Source organism: Muscardinus avellanarius, assembly GCF_963383645.1.
Source record: "Muscardinus avellanarius genome assembly, chromosome: 1".
In the NCBI taxonomy this organism is placed as follows: domain Eukaryota; kingdom Metazoa; phylum Chordata; class Mammalia; order Rodentia; family Gliridae; genus Muscardinus; species Muscardinus avellanarius.
In genome coordinates, this window is record NC_137786.1 from 226,679,227 (window position 1) to 226,703,628 (window position 24,402).

Here is a 24,402-nt window from a genome sequence, read left to right on the forward strand (position 1 = left end):
TTCACTTAAGATGTTCTGGATCTCAAGTGTGTGGTATCTCAGTCACCACTACTCCTTTACTGAGTTGTATCACAAAGTCTCAGACCCAGGGAGTCAATTGAGGCTGCTTAGACCGTGGGGGGTGCCAAGTTGGGTGTTCTCTAGCGGGGAGTTGTGACTATGGTATGATATATCTGCCACTGCCACTCCCCCACTGGGCTGCACTGCTAAAATCTCCGACCCAGGGAGACTATCTGCGCAAGTCCCTGGTAGTGCAGTACTGGGATTTCTCCCCTTGGTGCCGCAATTTGACTCACATTTGTTGAGTGCGCTGATGGAGCTGTAGTGAACTCGGTGGATTCGCTGCTGCCGCCACTGGCAATATGGCACCACTGCCACGCCCTCGGCCGTGATGTGGCCTATTTCTTCTCTGGTTTTGAGCTCCACTGAGTTCCTGCCAGGTGTGCTGTGCCCGGCCCTTGGGAGCTTTAGACGCTCCTTGCACCGGAGAAACTGCTGACTGCCGCCCGGCTGTTCAGCAGTGGCTTACCTTGGCTCGCTGTCCACCCCTCCTCTCAGGCGTCTGGTGGCTGGTTGTGTGGGTTGGTCTAGGGCCGTCTGGTGAATTCGCTGCTGCCGCCAGCAGTAAGACGCTGCTTCTGCATCCTAGGCCGCGAGGCCAGAGTACCTCCTCTCTGGATTTGAGCTCTGTTTTGAGTCTCCCTCCTCTCTGGAGCCTGGTGCTGCTAGGGGAGATGTAAGCCGCGCCGCTCCGGCCGCTCTGCGCTGTGGCTCAGGCTGCTCCACACCACGGGTCTGGCTGTTCTGGCCTCTCTGGCTGCTCTGCACCGCGGATCCGGCTGCTCCGCACTGTGGGTCTGGCCACTCCGGCCGCTCCGGCGGTTCCGCAAAGCGGCTCTGGCTGCTCCGGCTGCTCTGGCCGCTCCTCTCCGGCTGCTCTGGCCGCTCCTCTCTGGCTGGTCTGGCCGCTCCGCTCGGCTGCTCCGGCCGCCCCGCTTCGCGCCGCGGCTCTGACTTCTCTGCGCTGCGGCTCTGGCCGCTCCGGCTCCTCCGGCCGCTCCGCACCGCAGCGGGGCGGCCCTTCGGGCTGATTTTTTTCTGGTGTCTTGTTTTTCCAGCCCTTTTTCTCTGTCCCTTGTATTTACCGTTTTTATTTCTTTGCTGGTGGTGTTTTCTGGCTCTGAAAGGCGCTGGTTTTGTGGTAATAGAGTTCGATTGTTAGCGGGACTTGTAAGTGCCGCTTTCCTCGGTCGCCATCTTACCGGAAGTCCTAGAGTATGTTGTTGTTAAGAATTCCTGTGCATGTGTGGCAGGAGCAATCTACTTTCTGATCACTTTTAGGATATGTCTCCCAAAATCACTTTTCTTGCAGTTGCGGGCGCCACACTGCTGTCTTGCCTCTAATTCACCATTTTCCACTCTCTCTCCTATATTTCAGATAGGAAGTCATGACTGGAAATGTTTCTGTATCTTGTCTCAATTAGCTATTGAACCAAAATCTGTTGTCCAGGGTTTCTCAGAGGAATGCATGTCCTATTCAGCCTCTGCCAACCGTCACTGCTGCGGTTGTGGTCTCCGCCATCTTCCTCCCTCTTTAATATTTTTTAATAAAACAGTATGTGTCCCTTGCAGAAGTTGGGGGCCCAAGCACCTAGCAGCAATGTGTCCTATCTCACCACCAAGAGGAGAAGCCCACAGCTTCACCATGGAGAGTGGGTTCTGCTGCTCTGAGCTCACCCCGGCCCCCAGCGCTCCGCAGAGGAGCATGGTATAGAACCGGCCAATCCAGCTATACAGGGCTCCATCTAATGCACCTGAACCTTTTTCTTACATAGTATGTTGTCCAGAGTTCCTGAGCATGAGAGGCAGGAGCAGTCTACTTTTAGGGAGGTTTCTTCAAAAGTTCAGATTGGATTGGAATGAATTTGTATGCCTGTCCCGAATACTGGCCAGTGCCACCATCTTGGTTCTTCCTCCAAGCATTTTTTTTTACATAGTATGTTGTCCAGTGTTTCTTGGCATGTGGGGTAGGAGCAGTCTATTTTCGGGGAGATTTCTCTAACAGTTCAAGGCAGATTGGATTGGATCAGTCTGTGTCTCCTGAATACTGGCCGCTGCCGCCATCTTGGTCCATCTCCTCTAACCTGTTTTTATATTGTCCCTCTCTTTCAGACTCTGAGCCCCAGCAACCTAATCAGGAGGGAATAGGCTGATATAATGATAACATATGCTGACCAATAACATGGAACAGGCTTTCTCAAAAGAAGCTACTAATAACATTCTGGGTAAACAATTCCTTCTTGTGGAGCACTGTCCTGTACAGTGTAGGACAATTAGTAGACTCCCAGGTCACTAGTCACTAGATGCCAATAGAAGTCCCCACTCCAGATATGCCAACCAAAAATGTCATCAAATATTGCCAAATGTCTCCTAATGGAGGAGAAGGAAAATTCCCCTTGTCCTCGTGTTGGTAACCACCAATCTAGGAGCAAAAGAGTTCTTTGTGAGATCTTTGTGAAGATGGGTATGTAAGAACCAGCATCATTTTCCTTAAATCAAATGAGTATATTTATTTTTAATTCAAACATTTTTTGTGGTACTAGGGATGGAACCCAGGAGTATTCTAAATTTGAGCTATACCCCAGCCCTATTTTTGATTCTTTATTTTGAAATAGGATCTCACCGCATTGCAAAGGGCCTCACTGAGTATCTGATGCTGGCCAAAAATAGCGATCCTCCTATCTTAGCCTCCCAAATGCTGGGATTACAAGTATGCACCACCACGCCCAGCTCAAAAATTTTTAATTGTGTTAAAAAGACATATATGGCTGTGTAAAGTTGCACATGCCTGAAATCCTAGCAATGTGGGAGGCTGTCGTATTATAATTTTAAGTTCAAGGCCAGCCTCAGAAACTTAGTAAGATTCTGTCTCAAAATAAAATATAAAAAGGGCTGGGGATGATAGCTCAGTGGTAGAATGCTCCTGGGCTCAATTCCCCAGTACAATGAGTGAGTGACTAAATAAATACAAAATAAAATGTCCTTCTCTTACCATCTTATCCGTTTTAAATGTATAGTTTAATAATATAAATCATAGTCATATTGTGTTTGAGCTCTAGAACTTTTTCTTTTGCAAAACTAAGACTCTGCACTCATTGAACAACTAACTACTTATTTCCTCCATACTCCCAAACCCTGGAAATTTCTATTCAACTTTCTCTTTCATATGTGTTCTGTGATTACTTGAGATAGCTCCTATTATTGTAATCATATAGTATTTATTTATTTATTGGTGATGGGCCTATTTCACTTAGTATGATGCCCTCAAAGTCTTGTCTGTGTTGTATGAGAACAAATAAGAAACCATTTGACAGGATTTCTTTCTTTTATAAGACTGATGTTCTGGGTTTTTTTTTGTTGTTGTTGTTGTTTTTGCGGGTCTGGAGATGAAACCCAGGGGCATTCGACCTCCGAGCTACACCCCCTGCCCTATTTTTTATTCTTTATTTTGAAACCGGGTCTCACTGAGTTGCAGAGGGCTTCACTAAGTAGCTGAGGCTGTCTGTGAACCACGATCCTCCGGTCTCAGCCTCCTGAATGCTGGGACTACAAGCGTACACCACCATGCCCAGCTTGATGTTCTATTTTATGTGTGTACCACATTTTCTTTATTCATTCATCCATGGACATTTGAGTTGCTTCTACCTTGCAGCTATTGTAAATAATTCTGCAGAGATCATAAATATGCAAATAGTTCTTCAAGTCACATGATTTATAGATCTCTTTCATATATATATATATATATATATATATATATGTGTGTGTGTGTGTGTGTGTGTGTGTGTGTGTGTGTGTGTAGGGGGGGTAGTGGAAATTGAGTTCTACCTTTGACCTACACTTCCAGCCCTATTTCTTTATTTTGAAACAAGGTCTCACTAAATTGCTGAGGCTGGCCTTGAACCTGTGATCCTCCTGTCTTATCCTCCCCATTACTGGGATTACAGACATGTCCCACCCTACCTGGCTCAATATTTTGTTAGGGTTGTTTTCTAGAGACTTATTTCAGCTTTTTGGTTGAGTCATGGTTATGTTTTCCTCTTTCTCTGTATATTTTGTGATCTTTTGCTGAGTTGGGGGCATTGAAAAAAATTCTCCAGTCATCAGAGATTAGCTGTATATCGAGGAAGATCTTCAGTGGTCAGCAGTGCTAGCAATTATGACGCTCCTTCCCAAATGTTTTGAGGTGCATCTTCTTTGGAGTTGTGTGTGCCATTTCCAGTTAAAGGTCTGTGCCTGCTTGTTCTCTAGAGTTGATTATCTCTTTCTCCCTTTGGTATATATCTGAGGGACTGCAGTCTTTCTAGTGCTGAAAGAGTGGTGCTCAACTTTGTTCAAAGAGCACTCCTTTGTCCTCAGATCTCCCCAACATGATGTCCAAACTATGCTGACTTCTGTCAGCACTGAGTCAGATCAGACAAAATAAATCCCAAAGGCAAACTCCCTGCAAAAAAGAATTTTAAAAATGCTGGATTTGAGTAGTATTCCCTCTGATCACAGAGCCAGGGTGAGGTATGGGCGAGGATTGGGAAATGATATGAATTTTTTCTGCCCACTCTGATGCATCTCTTCCTGGCTTTACACTCCACATGGGGTTTCACAACATCTTTATTAGTTTCTGGAGTTCTCACGAGGGCAATGGAGACCATTTATTATTGTTTAGTTAGAGATCCTGTGGGGGAATGAGGGTCTGAGACTCCTTTCTTGCTGATGACACTCAAGTTAATATCTTGTTACTATATCCTATTCCACTTCGAGGTGGAAAGCCATTTCATCTACTGTGGTAAAGCTCAAGAGCAGGTGACTACAGGGGCAATGAGGAAGCCAGGTGTCTGTATGTGACAACAAGAGGGACAGAACTAACTTTTGGTGGACATTTGACTCTACATATAACTCTCCAAGTACATTCTTCAGAAAATATGTCTTACTCCTGCAGGTCCATGATCTTTCTTTCCTTCTCCCTTTCCTTTGTTCCAAGGATCTTTACTTAAAAAATAAGAAGGTCCTAACTCTTTGGACACAAAACAACCATGGGCTTTGGTTTCCTAATTAGGTCCTATTTCCCAAGTGTGATCTGTGTCTCAGCCTCATCGCTGACCCTCCAGCCCCTCTCCTTCAAGACCGGATGAATCTTTATTAATTCTTTAAAGATATCTGACATTCCCTAAGTATCACTATTATCTTCTCTGTTTCACATTCTCTTTCTTTTCTTTTGTTCCTAGTGTGACACTAGAAACATTTCTCTATTGATACATCTTTCTGAGGCACTTATCATAATTCCTTTAGTGCAATATTATTCTTTGGAGTTTTGGAAATACAAAAGCTAGGGGCAGTAAGCAGCATTTCCTTTTCCTTCCTCCATTTATATTTTCTTTACTCTTGCACGCATATCTGCATTGTATTATTATCCTAGAAGCACAAAAAAGCCGGGTGCAATACCCCATGCCTGCAATACCACTTCTTGAGAGGATGAGACAGGAGCATCACAGGTTTAAGGGCAGCAAAAGAGAAGGAAAGGGAAGGGAAGGGAAGGGAAGGGGAGGGGAGGGGAGGGGAGGGGAGAGGAGAGGAGAGGAGAGGAGAGGAGAGGAGAGGAGAGGAGAGGAAGGGAAGAGAGGAGGGGAGGGGAGAGCAGAGGAGAAGAGAAGAGAAGAGAAGAGAAGAGAAGAGAAGAGAAGAGAAGAGAAGAGAAGGAAGAAGAGGAGAGGAGAGGAGAGGAGGAGAGGAGGAGAGGAGAGGGGAGGGGAGGGGAGAGGAGAGGAGAGGAGAGGAAGGGAGGAGGGGAGGGGAGAGCAGAGGAGAGGAGAGGAGAAGAGAAGAGAAGAGAAGAGAAGAGAAGAGAAGAGAAGAGAAGAGAAGAGAAGAGAAGAGAAGAGAAGGGAAGGGAAGGGAAGGGAAGGAAGAAGAGGAGAGGAGAGGAGAGGAGAGGAGAGGAGAGGAGAGGAGAGGAGAGGAGAGGAGGGGGAAGAGGAGAGGAGAGGAAGGGAAGAGAGGAGGGGAGAGCAGAGGAGAGGAAAGGAGAGGAAGGGAGGAGGGGAGGGGAGGGGAGAGCAGAGGAGAGGAAAGGAGAGGAAAGGAGAGGAAGGGAGGAGGGGAGGGGAGGGGAGAGGAGAGGAGAGGAGGGGAGGGGAGGAAGGGGAGGAGAGGAGAGGAGGGGAGGGGAGGAAGGGGAGGAGAGGAGAGGGAGGAGGGGAGGGGAGAGCAGAGAGAGAGGAGAGAAGAGAAGAGAAGAGAAGAGAAGAGAAGAGAAGAGAAGAGAAGAGAAGAGAAGAGAAGAGAAGAGAAGAGAAGAGAAGAAGAACAAAAAGTCCTAAGGGCTTGAGGTGGTCAAGGAAAATGCAGTATTTTGCAAAATACAAATGCAGTCTTACTCATACTGTCTTGTGGGTAAACCGCTATTGGGCAACAGGAAGTCTGAAGCTGGAAAACAGACTGGCCACCTGCACCCACATTGAAAAGACTCAGAAAAGGAAGGACTAGAGTTCAGCACAAGAAGTGTGCAGCTTACCAGTAAAAGATGTAGGCTAATGCTCTCATGAGAATAAACAGCGGCACATGATTAGAACCAATTGTCTAAGAATTTGCCACGATTACATCTTCTGAGGAAACATACAGCATTTCTGTCCTGATAAGTGTTGGCTGAGTCTGGGGAATTCCACCGCAAATTGAGAAGACATTAAACTTTTCAGCTAAAGCTTACTTGGGGACAAATATTCACACAGTCATGAGGCATCAGCCTACTGACTACTTTTTAATTGCAAGATTGAGAATATATCTTTTAAAATATGCTTTTATTGGTACACTGTAATTACGCATCATAGTGAAGGTCAATATGATACAAACACCCTTTTATACAGGGATATTTATAATGCTGATAGCTGGTAGATAACACAATCTGTTGCGTAGACTGGGTGACTTAACACACATTTATTTCTCGGAGTTCCAGAGGCTGGGAGCTTCTTCATCAAGACTCAGGAATACCCTCCGGTTCCATGAGAGCACTCTTTGGTTCATAGGTGGTTGTCTTCTTACTGTTTCCGCAAATGGTAGAAAGGTCTGATAAAGTTCTCTGGGGTCTCTTTAGAAAGCACTAATACCAGCCGGGCGTAGTGGCGCACGCTTGTAATCCCCATGCTTGGGAGGCTGAGACAGGAGGATCGCACAGGTTTGAAGCCAGCCTCAGCTACTTAGTGAGGCTCTCAGCAACTTAGTGAGACCCTGTTTCCAAATAAAGTATAAAATAGGTCTGGGAGTATAGCCCAGAGGTAGATAAGCCCCTGGGTTCCACCCCCAGTACCACGAAAGAAAGAAAGAGAGAAAGAAAGAAAGAAAGAAAGAAAGAAAGAAAGAAAGAAAGAAAGAAAGAAAGAAAGAAAGCACTAATACCATTCATGAGACCTAATAAGGTCCCAAAGGTCCGATCTCATGATCTCCACATTGAGACTTAGGATTTCAGCTTTGGCATTTGGAAAGACATAAAAATTCAGTCCATTAACACCCCATTAATCAAGTCATCACAGTTAGCATTACCCAAAATGAAATAAACTGATATTATAAGCCTCCTAATCTGATACAATGAAAAATTGGCAAGTACACAACCTCACCTATGCAGTGTTCTTGTTAAAATAGTTAACCTGAATCCAAGGAGAAAAAAATAAGAAATGTACAGGATATGGGACATACTATGAAACAATGTATCTAGCTTAAGAATAATTCAAGATGATAAAGGACAAATATGAAATTAAACAAACAAACAAAAAGGGTGGAAGCTTTAAGAGTGTAGATTATAGGAGTCTTAAGAGACAAGTTAGTCAAATGTATTTATATAGAGACATTTATATATAAATGCATATGCTCTATATAATTATATATGAACTGTATGTTATTTATTAACATAAATTATATATAATTAGGAATCAATAGAAGGCATTTTAGTAGATCTATATATTTGATTAGTATACTAATAAATTTTAGAATATAATAATAGTGTTAAGATTATATAGGAGAGCTGGGCATGGTGGCGCACACCTCTAATCCCCATAGTTGAGAGACTGAGACAGGAGGATCACAAGTTCAAGGTGATCCTCAACAACTTAGTAAGACTCTTGGCAACTTAGTGAGACTCGGTTTTAAAATAAAAAAGACTGAGGATGTAGCTGGAATTAGAATGTTCCTTGGTTCAGTCTCGAGTACCAGTAACGCACACACACACACACACACACACACGCGCGCGCGCGCGCACACACACACACGCACACACACACACGCGCGTGCACACACAGATTATATAGGAGAACATTATTCTTAGAAGATCTATGCTAAGAAATTAAGGATCAAGTATTATGATGTTGAGGAATTTCTTTTATAAATTTTACTTTATGTATTTAAGTTACACAACATGATATAAGATACATATAGAGAATAAAATGGTTACCACAGTGAAGTATATTGGCATAATTATCCTCTTACATAGTTACCCATTTTTGAGTGTGTGTGTGTGAGTGTGTGTGTGTGTGTGAAGAGCAGCTGAAGTCTATTGATTTAAAAAAAAAATCCCAAATACAAAGTCTTCATTTGCACATTAGATCTCTACACTTATCATACATATCCACTATGGTGTCCCCTTTGATTTACATTTTTCCCTTTTCTCTTCATCTACCCCTACTAAGCACTATCTTATTCACTATTTCTATGTCTCCAGCTCTTTTCTTTTTTAGGTAATATTTTCATTGGTTGTTTCCATATCTTGGCTACTGTGAGTAATACTGCAATGAACCCGGAAATCAAGACTTCTTTAACCTGTGCTGGTTTCACTTCCTTTGAATATACACCAAGAAGATGAATTTCTGGGTTATAAAAAAAGCTTTATTTTAATTCTTTGAGAAATTTTCTTTTTTTTTATTAACATCTGCATTAATCTATATTCCCACCAACAGTGTGCAAGGTTTCTCTTTCTCCACATTCCAGCCAATAGTTACCATTTGTCTTTTTGACAATAGTACTTCTTTCTAAAGTAAAATGATATCTCATTGTGGTTTTTATTTTAATTTCCCTGGTTATCAGTGCTACTGAGCATTTTTCATTTACCTATAGAACATCTATGAATCTAAATTTCTTGAAGAAAAAATGATGTGTTTACAAAGGGTTTAAGGAAGATCACAAGTTTAAGTTCAAGACCAGCCTCAGCCCTTTAGAAAGACTCTTGGCAATCAAGTGAGACCCTGTTTCAAAAAATTAATAAATATAAAAGATATAGCCCCTACCTCTAGGGTTATATCTAAGAAGTAGAATGCCCTGGGTTCAACTCCCAGTATGACAAAAAATAAAAAATAAATGATTGCATGAACAGGAGGACTGTTGGGGAAGCAGAAGTATGTAGCCTGCCTAGAAGCCACATTTCGGTGTCATGTTTTTACCCCTTTGCTGTTAAAGCTCCATTGCAATTTAATGCCCTTATTTTAAGTTCCGAGGATGAGTAAAAAGCAAGTGCTGTTGATCATTAAATGTATGATTTATTTATTTCACGTCTAATATTCTGATAAAAAGCCAGAGAAATGAGTTGTCAAGTTCCCGTGGGAAAAAAATAAGAACATGATTCTGAATTTATGCACATATACATCAATCAGGGTCGGATTCTGGTAGTTTCCTAAGTAAGGTTCTTGCATTGAAGCCAGAATAGATTTTCTGGAACATTTTTCTCTTGGTAGGTTGGTGGCATCAAACCTCCTTCAAACAGCGTAAGGAGATGCCGTTCCTGCCGTTTGGAGATTTGAGGGCAGAACTAACACAATCTGTAAAATCAATTAGAATGTCAGTTGAATCACCCAAGTAATCCCAGCGTTTCCCTTCCCCACCCACTTAATACCATCATTATCAGCATCCACTCATTGCCCCTGAACTCTATCCCAAGACTCATCTGGTGGACTCCTCCAACATTCCTCAAACCCGGCTAGATCCAGGACATGCATCCACTGATAGCTCTGGGCCTGAGATGCTCACAGTTGTTGCTGAGCCTCAGACTGGATCCATCAGTGTGGATGGTGGTACCCAGCGAGCTGGATAAGGCAAAGCAATGGAAAACATGGAGAATGTTCTTCCAAGTCCGGCTGCTCATGCCATGCCACCAGCACATTTGATCTGAATTGCTGTCTACAAATAAAGACCAGCATGGTAGAAATCACCATGGAACTAGGCAACATTCTTTTACTAACCCAACGGAGTTGGTTGGGGACAGCAGTGGAACTGGGACGACATAGAGACTAGACATTTTATGCCCCAGACAGAGCCTCTGATCTTGTGGATTCACTCAGGAGATTAGGGGGGACAACATTTACCGGCTCTGTAACTACTCTATAGAAAAAGGGGTTACAGAATTTTATGCTAAGATTTGAATGTTATTAAGGAATATTATCCTATGCCCAAATACTATATGAGAACAAAATGTTATATTCAATGAAATTACAAATAATTGGTAAGTTCTGAGAAACTCATACTTTGGGCCTTAATAATGCAAAACCCACTGTTAGAGTCCATGTGATTCAGTTCATCTTTCTTCTGTGGAGCGGGCCTATGAGGGTGTTATTGGTGTTGCCAGAGAGCCTCCAAAGGAGGTGAGAAGGCATGAAATAGGATAGACATGAGCACCGAATAAACAATGAAATGATTATTTTGCTATTAGGCTGTGAGTTTTTTCTGCCCCTGGCATCTGGATAAGGAAGCGAATGAGCAGCCTGCAGGTTTTACTAACCACTTCCTCTCTGAAACCTGCAGTGTTCTGAGGATAGCTGTGCCCTGTGTTGTGGTCAGGATCTGGAATGTCTCTCGAGGGCTCATGTACTGAAGGATTTCTCAACACACGCAGCAATGCCCAGAGGTGAAGCTTTGGGGAAGTGATTGGATAGTGAAGCCTCCAGCCTCATCAGTGGATTAGTTCACTGTTAGATTTACAATTTGAGTGGGTCATTGGGAGATGATGGAAACTGTAGGAAATTGGGCCCATTGGAATAAAGTTAGTTCTTGAGGAGGACATACCCATAGGGACTATATCTTGTTCTGATCCCTCTCTCCTTCCTCCTCCTCCTCCTCCTCCTCCTCCTCCTCCTCCTCTTCCTCTTCTTCTTCTTCTTCTCCTTCTTCTTCTTCTTCTTCTTCTTCTTCTTCTTCTTCTTCTTCTTCTTCTTCTTCTTCTTCTTCTTCTTCTTCTTCTTCTTCTTCTCTCTCTCTCCCCCTTTCTCTCTCTCAATGCAGTTGTCGCCATAATGCTCTGCCTCATCACAGGCTTAAAGCAATAGAGCCATGCACAGTCTGAAGCCTATTAATCTTTGCTCCTTTTTTCACAGTCATGAAAAGCTATTATTCCTAGGGCCTCTCCCATGGTCTCTTCTCTCTTCCATTTCTCACTATCTCTTCCATGTGTGACATTTTTTCTGCTTAGCAGCAAGACGGATCTACTACAGGTCTTAGGGTCAGACAGTGGCCAGGTGTACATAAATTGATAGAGAATTTTGGTGCCTGATATTTCTTTGGTAGCCCCGGGAAGGTGGCTGGCATTAATTATGGCATTCTAGAGGGATCTCTTCATTCTCTGATCTTGACTCAGAGAGGATTTTCTTTAAGAGGGTAAAGATGGAGAAAAACAGCTTTTCTTTATCCATCATGAAAATTATAAAGCACTTGTCAGAATTCTAAGTTTAAACTCAGTGACTCATGCTTTAGTGATTCTCCTCCCTGGAGTTAAGTGACATGTAATTAATTTATTTACTTATTTTTAAATTTTTATTGGTGCATTGTAGTCATACATCTCAATGAAATACAAGATGGTGGAGACATACATGCACACATCATGAGTGACACCTTTAGATATGATGGGATAGCACTCCTTTTAATAGGTTGCTGATGAGTTGACTTTGAGTGCTCCAAAAGAATATTATTCTGAATGAACTTGACCTAACCATGTGAGCTCTTTAAAAAGTGTTATGGTTTATATATAGAATGTCCCCTGAAAATACTCATGTATTGATATTCAAAATTAAAATTTAAATCATCAGTATTATAATCTTATCAGTGGAAAATCCATTGTGATGAATTTATTGGGTGGTAACCTAGGCAGATGGGGTGGGCTGGAGGATATGGATACCTGGAAGGAGTGTGGTCTTAGGATTGTACATGTGTCTTTGAAGCCCCTTCACTAGCTCTCTCCATGACTCATTCTCTCTCTCTCTCTCTCTCTCTCTCTCTCTCTCTCTCTCTCTCTCTCTCTCTCCCTCTTTCTCTCTCTCTCCCTATGCCATACCTTGAGCTCCACCAAAGTAACATGCTCTGGTGTGGATTGAATCCCTCACACCTCCAGAACTGTGAGCAAATAAATCTCCTTCCTCTTACTTACTGTGCTTAGGTCTTTTGAGTCATAGCAATAAGAATACTAACTGAAACAAAGAGCCTGAAAGAACTTGAAATTTTTTTCTGCTGTCCTCAAAGACAAAGTTCACTGCCATGTGGTCCAGAGCTGAATGATGCTGTATGAGCATGAAAAAGAACCAGATTCTTCAGATGAGACACCCCAGGCACCTCCATGAGTACAGCCTTGTAAGACCCTGAGCAGAGCATCCATTGATTAAACCATGATTAAACCATGAAACTAAGATATAATAAACATGTGTCGTTTTAAGGCTTTAAGTGTACATCATTGCTTACACAAACATAGGAAACTACTAGAGACATCTTTAAATATAGACCAATACTCACCCCACCAGGATTACAGCAGGTTACTTTGCATCCAAAGGATGAGAGGGATATAGCAATGCAGAATTCTAGCACACTTAAAATAAGTATGATACCATCCAGACCCTGAAACAAAGTCATAATGAAGGAATGTGAGAAATAGAGATGGCAGGTCCCAAACATTGACTGCAGGGTAAAAAGCCCAAAGAGAAAGAGCATTGGCCAAGATTCAGAAGAAAAAAAATACTGACTTCTCTGCTTTTCTGGTTTGAATCTGGAGTGTCCTCCAGACATATCCTCCAAACACATGTCACATCTCTCTCTAGTGCAGCAATGTCCAGAGGTGATTGGATCATGAGGGATCTGACATTCTTCTCTCTTTCCCTTTCTCTCTCTCTCTCTCTCTCTCTCTCTCTCTCTCTCTCTCTCTCTCTCTCTCTCTCTCTCTCTTCCCTTTATCCTTCTCTCCCTCTCTCCCAACTGCCATAAGCTGAGCAACTTTCCTTCACCACATCCTTGTTCTGACTCTCCTCTGGCCCAAAACAATGGAGCTGGCCAGCCATAGATTGAATAGTCTAAAACTCTGAGCCAAAATATAGCTTTTCTAAGCCGGATGTGGTGGTGCACGCTTGTAATCCCAGCATTTAGGAGGCTGAGGCTGGAGGATTGCGGTTCACAGACAGCCTCAGCTACTTAGTGAGGCCCTCTGCAACATAGTGAGACCCTGTTTCAAAATAAAGAATAAAAAAATAGGACAAGGAGGTAGCTCAGAGGTAGTGCCCCTGGGTTCCATTGCCAGACCCGCAAATCATATATATATATACATATATATATTCTTCTCTAAGTTGTTCTTTGTTCTTGTCATGTATTTTGGGCATAGCAATGAAAAGCTAACTAACACATTGGCTACTTATTTCTTATTTTTGCCAAACTCTGGTCCAAAATCTTGTGTACGTGATAATTTAGTGAATAAATCAATGTGATAGGATCTAGACAATGACAAACAATGCAAAAAGTGGTAAAATACACCACAGAGACTAGAACTTTGCCAGAAGCTGAATACTGAGGACAAAAGTAGTTAATCTTGCAAGAATCTTCAGCTATGTCAGGAAGGTCATTGAATTTTTCACCACTTGTAAAATAATATTCAAGACAATTTAAATTTATTATTAAGGGACCTCATAATCCTTTCAGGATTCATCAGGTCATCAGGAAGTTTTGGAGACATATAGGGACTGATATCTACCCTCTTTTTTAAGGGGAATAATAGTATTTGTTACTTAGTATTTTAAAATACTTATCAAGCTGGGCATGGTGGCACACGCTTGTAATCCCAGCATTTGGGAGGCTGAGACAGGAAGATTTCAGCTCACAGACAACCTCAGCTACTTAGGGAGGCCCTTGCAACTCAGTGAGACCTTGTTTCAAAATAAAGAATTAAAAAATAGGGCTGGGGGTGTCACTCAGAGGTAGAATGCCCCTGGGTTCCATCCCTAGTTCCCCACAAAAAATATTTTTAATTAAAAAATAAAATACTGATAAATATTTTCAAATTAAACAGAAAAATAATGCAAAATACCCATCACAGTAACTATTTAAAAAGTGTCCAATGTGCTTTCTATTCTGTTGGCCTTATCATACATAGAGAAGGAACAAAAAGAAATGAGAAGATTGTTCTCTCAGTCACTTCTAACTTTCAAAGTTATTCCACAATTAGTGTTGCTTTTGGCAGCCCAGCCTTACCATACTTGCCTCCATCAAGGTATCCCATGAAAAGAGGAAGCACTCACCAATAAAATAGATCCACTCATGGAACAATCACTCTCTTGCTCATGATAGCTACAGCGATAGTAAGGAAATGAAAACAGGCTCAAGCTGAATATGCTGATTAAGATCCCTGATGCGGCCAGCACAGCGCTGGTGATGTTCAAGCCTAGACTGCTTTGGACCTAGGAAGAAATGAAAATCAATGAAACAATGATGATGGTTTAGATTTGGAATGTCCCCTAACCCTCATGGAAACAAGGTAGCAAAGTTGGTTGCTAAGGAGGGGTTCCTAGTGGTGTGGTATTGGAATGAAATAAGTTCTCTCCTCCATCTTTTCTCTCTGCTTCTAGACCTTATGTGAGAGCAGAGTCTCTCTCTCTCTCTCTCTCTCTCTCTCTCTCTCTCTCTCTCTCTCTCTCTCTCTCTCTCTCTCTCTCTCTCCTTCCTAATGCCATGCCCTTATCTCCACAGACCCGGTCTAACATGAGCTGAACCTCTAAGTCTCCAAACACTATGAACAAATAAACTGTCCTTCCTCTAAGTTGTGTGGTTAGGCTTTTTGGGTCACAGGAGTGAGAATGTTGAATGAGAGAGAAATCTAACAGCTTCCTCAGATATAGCTCCATCACTCACTTTAAACCTTCCACTTCTCTCCAAAACACAGCATCGTCTCAATTTTGATTATTTCAATAACCTAGTTTCTCTCTTTTCCTGTAGTAGTTTCAACCCTACACTTTGGCCAAAACAGAAATATGATCTTGTTATTTCTGAGATTAAATACTTTATATGAACTCCAAATGCTTTACAAGAAATCTCAAAGTCCTATACATTTTTCCCAGGCATCCCTTTCTGCACCCATCTCCTACCTTGCTCTAATGCAGGTGTCTAAACTCTCATCTTCTAGTTTCTGCTTGTTCCTGTGTCTCTAAAGCTTTTCCATATTATTGCTTTTATGGAATGCTTCCTCCACATTCTCTTCCCAAGGTAAGGTATGGAAGCTTTTTATAAAAAGTAAAACAGCTCAGGAAAGTTGTGAGGGTTTCTGTGCATGTGGCACAAAGTATATCTTAATGGTTGTAGCTGAAGAAAATGCAAGTATATCAGGGGAAGGTCAGATTGGGGAAGATGGTATTTATTTATGCTCCAGAGTTTAATTAAATTATCTTTTGCAATTAAAACTCAAAAAGAGTTGCCGGGCGTGGTGGCGCATACTTGTAATCCCCGCTCTTGGGAGGCAGAGATGGGAGGACCACACAGGTTCAAAGCCAGCCGTGCTGGCTTAAGAGACCCTGTTTCCAAATAAAATTTTAAAAAGTATAAAAAGTAGGTCTGGGAGTGTAGCCCGGAGGTAGAAGGGCTTCCAGGAACCCCAGTACCACTAAAACTCAAAAAGAGTCTTTCAGTCAGTTAACTATTTGCTGAAATCTTGATTTTTGCCTTTTTTAATTTGCTTTATGAAAACCATACTGGCATGATAGTTGTGTTTTAAATTTGCTTATTTTCATGTAACAGCTGTTTGTGAACTTCTTTCATTGCAACGCAAAATCCTTTCTAGATACAGTTGGAATATACATATTTATCCATCAATAAATATTAGATTGTGACAATACTTGGTGTTTCTGCCATGGGCTGGATCTCAAACATGAAAGTTTGCTTGACTGAGCCTACTTGACATTTCTTCTCAGAAATTCTCTGTAACTGCATAAAGATACTCTCAGCAACTATTTTGCTAAATATTTGGCTTATGTCAGTAATTCCACTATTATCCAATTGTTTGACTACTGTTTTTATAAAGACAGATTCTTATAGGTAAAATTCATAATATTTTATATCTCGGTTTTTTACATCAAAGAAATAATGTTTGTTTTATACCCTGAAACAATGCATATTCAAATAAATGCTTCTTCTTCTATTGTCAAAATAGAATAAAAAGAAATACCACTCACCAGACCTTTGGTAGTTCTTACTCCTGCTGCTACTGATAAAGATCCTGAAATAATAAACTAGAAATAAGAAGAAAATTTCAGTTAATTTTTTTTGTGGTACTGGGGGGGGAATCCAGGGGCTTTTCTATCTCCAGGCTATACTCCCAGACCTATTTTTTAACACTTTATTTGGAAACAGGGTCTCACTAAGTTGCTGAGAGCCTCACTAAGTAGCTGAGGCTGGCTTCGAACCTGTGCGATCCTCCTGTCTCAGCCTCCCAAGCACTGGGATTATTAGCATGCACCACCACACCCGGCTCCAAAATAACATTTTTTATAAGTCGATTGTAACAGTTATTTGTATAATGATAAAAGGTGACTAATACAAATGTTTTAATATTGAAATATTACATTATTAAATGCATGGTATTAAGGAAAATGTCATATGCAAATTGTTGCTCTTGTTTATAATGTTAAGACATTTTATACAATTCAAAATTACCTTAAGCGTATTTGCCTGTTGCCTTAAACCTTATTGAAAAGTATAAGGAATTGTATTTTCCATAACATGATACAGCATCAGTCTCTCTAAAAGTCTTGATCGCACTTAATGGGCAAAAACTAAGGTTATCTCATTAAAATTACAAATTAGATAAAGATGTGTACTATTACATAATACCGTTATGACTATTTTAACCACATAATTGTGTAAGAAAATATTTGTACAAATTGGTTAGAATTACTAGCATTGGAATATGAATATAATTTGTGTTACAAATATCCAAGACAATCACTTAAAATTAATATACATTTTAAAACTTGGGAAGACATATAGGAAAATGTTATATACAAAAATTATATACACGTGCAATTAAATGTAAGACTGAATGAACAAGTTATAAAGATATTGTAAAAGCACATGTGTTTAAAGATAGGATTAAATAAGAAAATCTCATTTGCCATAGGAAAAAGTACATGAAGTATCTCAGAAGAATAGATTTAATAATAAGTGTGGAAGATATAAATGAATAAAACATTGCAAAAGTATTACAAAAATGTACAAAATGACAATTTGAATGAATCGAATGGTATAAGAATAACTTTATGAGATTCTTGTAAAAAATATCTAGATGTACTAAAGACCAAAAAGGTCAAGAGGAAGAGATATTTATGATTGGTCTCTGTGCTTGTGTTTTATAAAGAAGGAAAAGGAGAAATTTTGCAAGTGAAGTTTTAAAATAAGACCAAAAGAACCAGGCGTGGTGGCGCAGCTTGTGATCCCAGCATTCAGGAGGCAGAGGCCGGAGGATCACGGTTCGTGGACAGCCTCAGCTACTTAGCGAGGCCTTTGCAACTCAGTGAGACCGTGTTTCAGAAATAAAAAAGGACTAAAAAATAGGGCTGGGGGTGTAGCTCGGAGTTAGAATGCCCCTGGGTACCATCCCAGGTACTGCAAAAATAAAAGAAAAAGAAAAAAAAGAAAGAAAAGGAAAGGAAGAAAGAAACAAACAATAAAAAGGAAAAAAGAAAAGAACAAAAGAATAAAGATGGCAGCAAAAATGTTTCTGCCAATTAAGCTCATCAAGTCGAGTGATGACTCAATTGACAGACACATCCCCTGCAGTTCCCAGAAATTTACTGAACATGCATAGACATTCTGAACAAAGTAAAAGCTGGTTTCCAGTGTGGTTTTGTAAAGAAAATGGAAGAGGAAGCAGAAAACTACAGTGCGTAGATGGATGTGGTTTGGGAAACAGACTGATCCTTATTGAGTCTGGATTCCCGTACTGAAGAGATTTCGGGCAATTTCCTCAGCCTACTTATTTTCCCATTTCTTCGTCCATACAATGATGATGAAAAAAATCCTCCCTCCTAAATTTATGGTGATTGCTTGAGATGGAATTACACAATTAAAACATGTAGTAGGGTGTCTAGATCATAGTAAGAATTTGAGGAAAGTTGTTCTTGGCGTTAATACCGTAAGATACATATATAAAGTATCACGCAAATTCCAAGATATCAGCATGCACCATTTTTTAATTTTCCCACATCTGCTGTAAACCGGATGAGGAAATTAAAAAGGCATACATATAATAAAACATTGAACTATCTAATTCTCAACTTTGTAGATAAATAGAACCCTATGTCACTTGAATCGGTTTTCTGATTCTAACATAAACTCATTTAGACATTTTATTTTCCTCTTGTCAGTAGAGGAAACTTGATATAACTCAATTTTTATTTTCAATTAGCTAAAACCCTCTTGTGTTTTTGTTTCAGGATGCTTTTGTCATTGTTTTATTTTATCTTTTATTAGCGCGTTGTAATCATACATCTTGTCGAAGTTTGGGGTAGCAGAGGCGTACACGCTCACAGTCCTCACTGAGCCTTCCCCGTTTCCTCTTTCTCTCCTTTTTGTGCTCAACACAGTGACTGGCTTTGATAAGTCGCTGTGTGTACATAATATCCACAAGTTTCATAACCATCCGCTGATAGACATCCAGGCTGGTTCCATATCCTTTAAGTCTCTATAATGCTCTGACCTCAATTCCTTTGGAAAATTTCCCTAAGACTGGTACGGCTGGCTCATATGGTGGCTCCATTCCCAGCCTTTATAGGAAACTCCACACTGATCTCCATAGCCGATGTATGAATTTTCAGTCCCACCAACAGTGTATCGGGGATACTATTTCCCCATAGCCTCGCCAGCATTAATGATTGTTTGTATTCTTGATGATTAGCTTTTCTGTAGAAATTACTGTCACATTAAATATCAGAAAATTGAGCCAAGAAGAGAGTTAAGTAGGCCTTCCTCAAAATTATAGAACTACCAGATAGACGTAGCAAGGGGTCCCATGCAAAGCTCAAGTTATTAACAACACCATTGTCTCTAATCATATCAGAAGGCAGGCTACTCACCATCAGGGACCCCCAGACTGTGTACCCCACATTCACTGACAAGGGCGTTAGTCTATAATATGGCAACGTAGCGACCATCATGATTATTCCCACGCCGAGGTTTATCAGGGCTATTATAATCTGCACAACCTAGGAATGACAAAGAAAGTGAAAACAGCTTATACACCCCAAAATGGTGTCCACGCCACCTCATATCCAGCCACACAGTTACTGTCCTTTATCTTTCCATAGAGTCAGATGAATTTCTTGATATTCTCCTGTTGCTTTTTTTTTTTTTCCACATAAAAAACTAGATGGATTTTTACTTACTTGCCAAAATTGTCCCTTGGGATTTGGTCGCTGCCGTGATGATTTTCAGGCTAAAAGGCACATGCCCCAAACCTGCTCAGAGATGCTTTTTGGTTACTCATGGTGCCACTACCACAACTGTTGCTCTCCTCTGCCACATTCTCAGACAAGAGTCACCCAGGAATTACGGAGCAATTATTATTATTTTTTGGTGTGGTACTAGGGATGGAACCCAGGGACATTCTACCCCAGAGCTATGCCCCAGCCCTATTTTTTATTCTTTATTTTGAAACAAGGTCTCACTGAGTTGCAAAGGGCCTCACTAAGTAGCTGGGGCTGTCCACGAACCGCGATCCTCCTGTCTTCAGCCACCCAAATGCTGGGATTACAAGTGTGCGCCACCACAGCCAATTTAGGAAACAATTATTCTAACAATATTTTTTTCTGGAGAGAGGAAATTAGATGCAGGAAGAAGAAGAAAAAAAAAGAGAAAATATGACATTCTCTTGAGGTCTGATCCCCAAGGAAGGAACATGGGTACAATGACCTAGAGATAAGGTATTAAACTTCTAAAAATGACTTATCAACCCTTGTGAGATGCAGTAAGTAGAGGGGAATTTATAGCATTGGATTGATAAAGATGAAATATCTAAAATAAAACCAATTACCTAAGCTTTCTTGTTAGTTACCTAGTAGAAGAACAAACTAAATCCAAGGGAAACTCAACAATAAGAATATTAAAAATAAAACAAAGGCCCTAACAGGCACCTCACCAAAATATATATAGGAATATATATGACAAAGAAGTGCACACAAAAGTGTTTCACATCACATGTCACTGTGGAAATGCAAATTAAAACAGCAATGAGATACCAGTGCACACCTATTAATACGGCCCAAATTCAGAACATTGACACCAGTCAATTCAGAACACTAGTGAGAATGTAGAGCAGCGTGCGTTACCTACATTGCCTGCTCCTGTCATTCCTGGCTCTTTTGAAATGTCCGGAACAGCACCATCACTTGGAAGGCAGTTTGATAGTTTCTTACAAAATGTTACATATTCTGGCAATATGCTACGGTTTGGTATTTTGTTTGTCCTCCAGAGGTTTTTGTGCTGAAATCTTGTCCCCCATTGTGGAAATATTGGGGTGATATAACCTTTAAAAGGTGGGGCCTAGGGCCGGGCGTGGTGGTGCATGCTTGTGGTGGTACACACTTGTAATCCCCGAGCTTGGGAGGTGGAGACAGGAGGATCGTGCAGGTTGCAAGCCAGCCTTGCTGGTTTAAGAGACCCTGTTTCCAAATAAAAATATAAAACAAGTCTGGAAGTGTAGCCGGAAGGTAGAAGGGTTCCATCCCCAGTACCACCACCACCAAAAAAAAAAAAAAAAAAAAAAGGTGGGGCCTAGTGAAAGGTAATTAATTAGCAAGGGGACCATTCTTGGAAGGAATTAGTGCTGGTCTTGAAGAGCGGGTAGAGCTCCCACAGGTGCGGAGGTTTATAAGTGCAGTCTACTCCACGTGCTTCCTCTCCTCCTCACGTGACCATTCTCTTTTCTATTTCTCCACAGTGTGGTGATGTAGCCAAGGAGACAGACACAGGATGTCATTCTCCGTGGGTTTTCCAGCCACCAAAATTATGAGTCCTTATAAATATATTTCATGATGAAGTAAAACAACATATGATCCAGAAACTCTGCTTACTCCGAGCTTAAGATGTATGGCCCCCCCCATACTTTTTCAACATATGTAGAGGCATGCCTATATTCACAGCAGGGTTTTCTTTTTTATTATTTTCCAGAGTTTAGAAGCAACCAAGATGTCTCTCCATAGGTGAATGTCTAAGTTAATTGGTACATTCAGACAATGGAATGTTATTCAGTGTTAAAGATGAATGGCGAGCTATCGAGCCATGAAAAAATGGAGGAAACAGTGTTTATGAAATTAAAGACCTAAAAGGCAAACGCTGAGTAATTCTCACTTAAGACAGTAAAATAACAGCAGCTGTCCAGCTAGAAGAGAAGGAAGAATGGATAGGCAGAGCACAGAGGACTTTAGGGCAGGAAGATTATTTTTTATGACACTACCACGGTGGACACATATCATATACATTTGTCCAAACCCACAGAATATACATTACAAAGAGAGAACCTTAATGTGCATATAAATTTTGAGTGACAAAGGTCCATTGCTAGAGGTGCATGAGTTGTCAAAACTGCACCACTCTGGTGGGGGATGTTGATGACGGGGAAGCTAAGCGTGTGTGGACACAGGGGATGGATGAGAGGATTGTATCCTCCTCCCAATTATACTGAGAACCTAAAACTACTCTAAAAAGTAAAGTCTATTTGTAGCACTTATTATTATGTTAAAATAAACCTAATGTATTTCAACATAACATTGTTTATGAAAAGTAACTATGTCTCCCAAAATTAAAAACAAATTGTTTAATATATATATATATATATATATATATATATATATACATATATATATATGATAGTTAAGCAAGAAAACAAAATGTCCATGAAGATTTGAGCTGAGTTGTTTAAAACTTGGGCTAAAAATAAAGCTCCAAGGAGGGTGTGGTGGCACATACTTATAATCCCAGTATTTAGGAGGTTGAGACAAGATGATGGTTCATGGTCAGCCTCAGCTACTTAGTGAGGCGCTTTGCAACTCAATGAAACTCTGTTAAAAAAAAAAAAAAAAAGAAAAAGAAAAAGAATAAAAAATAGGGCCGGGGATGTAGCTTGGAAGCAGAATGTCCCTGGGTTCCATCCCCAGTACCTCAAATAATAAAATAAAATAAAAAAGAAAGAAAACCTCTAGATTCAATGTTCTTTAATCTGCCCTCAGCCATGATCCTTCAAACTCTCTATTTCTTTTAGCCACATGCACCTGAGACTCTGGATGAAAATGTCTGAAGGACAGAAAGTTCTTCATGCTCTGAGGAGCAGGCTAGAGAAATGTACCAGAGAGATATAAGAGCGGTGTGGTCCATCAGCCACGAGGCAGGCCTTGGAGCCAGCAGCACTTAGCGCACACATAGCTTTCCTTTGGCTGCACTCCCACACTGATGTTAAATATAATCATCTTGATGACCCACAGTTTAGAAAAGACCTGAAGTAATTATATTTTCTTTCTTTCTTTACTTATTTATTAATTAGTTATATTTTTATGTGGTTCTGGGAATTGAACCCAGGGACAATCTACCTCTAAGCTACACCCTCACTCTATTTTAGTTTATATTTTGAAACCAGGTCTAAGGTATAGTGCACTGGCCTCTCACCTATGATCCTCCAGTCTTAGCCTTCCAACTTCTGAGATTGTAGCCATGTGCCACGGTACCCAGGTATTTTAATTTTATTTTAATAGACTTTTATTAATGCTATATTTTAAGTGCAATTAAGTTGGAAACATATTGTGATAAAATGCTGTAATATTTTTCAAATGATAAGGCCTGAAAATTAAACACGGATGGCTCCAGGCCCATTTAACGTATCAGGCGCTTAGCAGGACAGCGCATTTGGCATTGGGTGGATCGTTTGTGAATGTATGACATCATCAGTCTTCTTTCACATCTGCTACTGAATTACCCCAAGGACTTTGGGTTCCCCCTTCAAGAACTTCTCTATCATCTCTTTCCATAGGTATGAGCGTAGAACCGCAGGCTTCCCCAGGTGCTGCATGGCAGGGCCAATCTCCATTGTGGTCTGGTCCATTCCTTGCATGGTTGCCATGGCAGCAGAAACAGTGCTAGAAAAAGAGATGCAATTTAGGATTAGATCCCGGAAATGATGAGAGGGATACGTGGCACTGTGAGGCAGCTTCCTCCCTAAAGGCACATTCTGGACTACATTCACTTCCTGTGTTGTGATAGCTCTTTGAGGCCAAGAAAGTATAAAAAACAACACAGTAAGAGAGGAGAAAGGGAAAAAGGAGGAGGAGGAGGAGGGGAAAGAGGAAGAGACAGACAGACAGACAGACAGACAGAAAGACAGACTAAATCATGTGATGTCAGGATGCTAAGAAGTATTAATGAAAGAGAAATGTGAAGAAAGTCGGGGTAAATGTGTTGAGCCCCACAAACTAGAAAAATCCCAGGTTTGCTCAGGCTTAATCTCTGTCTCTGTTACTGCCTATTCCCTTGATTACAGCCAGCCATTTTTCCATTGAACAATCACTTGAATATTAGCAGTAAACTACCCAGAATCATCCTCACTACTATTTATTTTCGAGTTATTTTTTAATCCCGTTTTTCTAAGAGCACTGGCACATTCTCAGAGCCAGAAACCTCTCCCTGGTCTGTCCTTACTGAGTGAAATTTATGTAATCTTGAATTTTGTTCTATAAACTCTGGGGTTGGGGATGGCACTAAAAGTCCTTTCCTTGGCATCACACATGTAAGTCTCTTGTCTTACACAGTGTTTTAAATCCTGACTTGTCAGTATATAGCAAGAATACAGAAATTTGTTTTTCTGAGACTACAAGCACAAACAAAACACTCTCACTGTTCTTTCTCTGCTCAATATAGAAACTTTAATCAGATTGTGTACAAAGAGATATAAACCACATGAAAAGATTTTATTTACTCATTTGAATCCATACTCATATCCTTCAAGGCTCATTCCCCTAAATGATGAGGGAAGAGAAGCTTACTAAGATTCTCCAGCCTACAATTGCTTCTGATATGATTTATGCTTCATGGAGGCTGATAAAT

At 40.9% G+C, this 24,402-nt stretch overlaps 1 protein-coding gene across 1 annotated transcript; it reads right to left on the reverse strand.

Annotated features, from left to right (window-relative positions):
- Positions 1–2,086: 2,086 nt before the first annotated feature.
- LOC308260451 (membrane-spanning 4-domains subfamily A member 4A-like) lies at positions 2,087–23,422 on the reverse strand (the record flags this gene model as incomplete). The annotated part of the gene is given in 9 exon segments (XM_080691786.1): positions 2,087–2,190; positions 6,429–6,533; positions 9,721–9,796; positions 9,798–9,848; positions 12,802–12,903; positions 14,568–14,726; positions 16,491–16,547; positions 19,389–19,517; positions 23,279–23,422. Coding segments are annotated over 9 exon segments (927 nt in total).
- Positions 23,423–24,402: the final 980 nt, after the last annotated feature.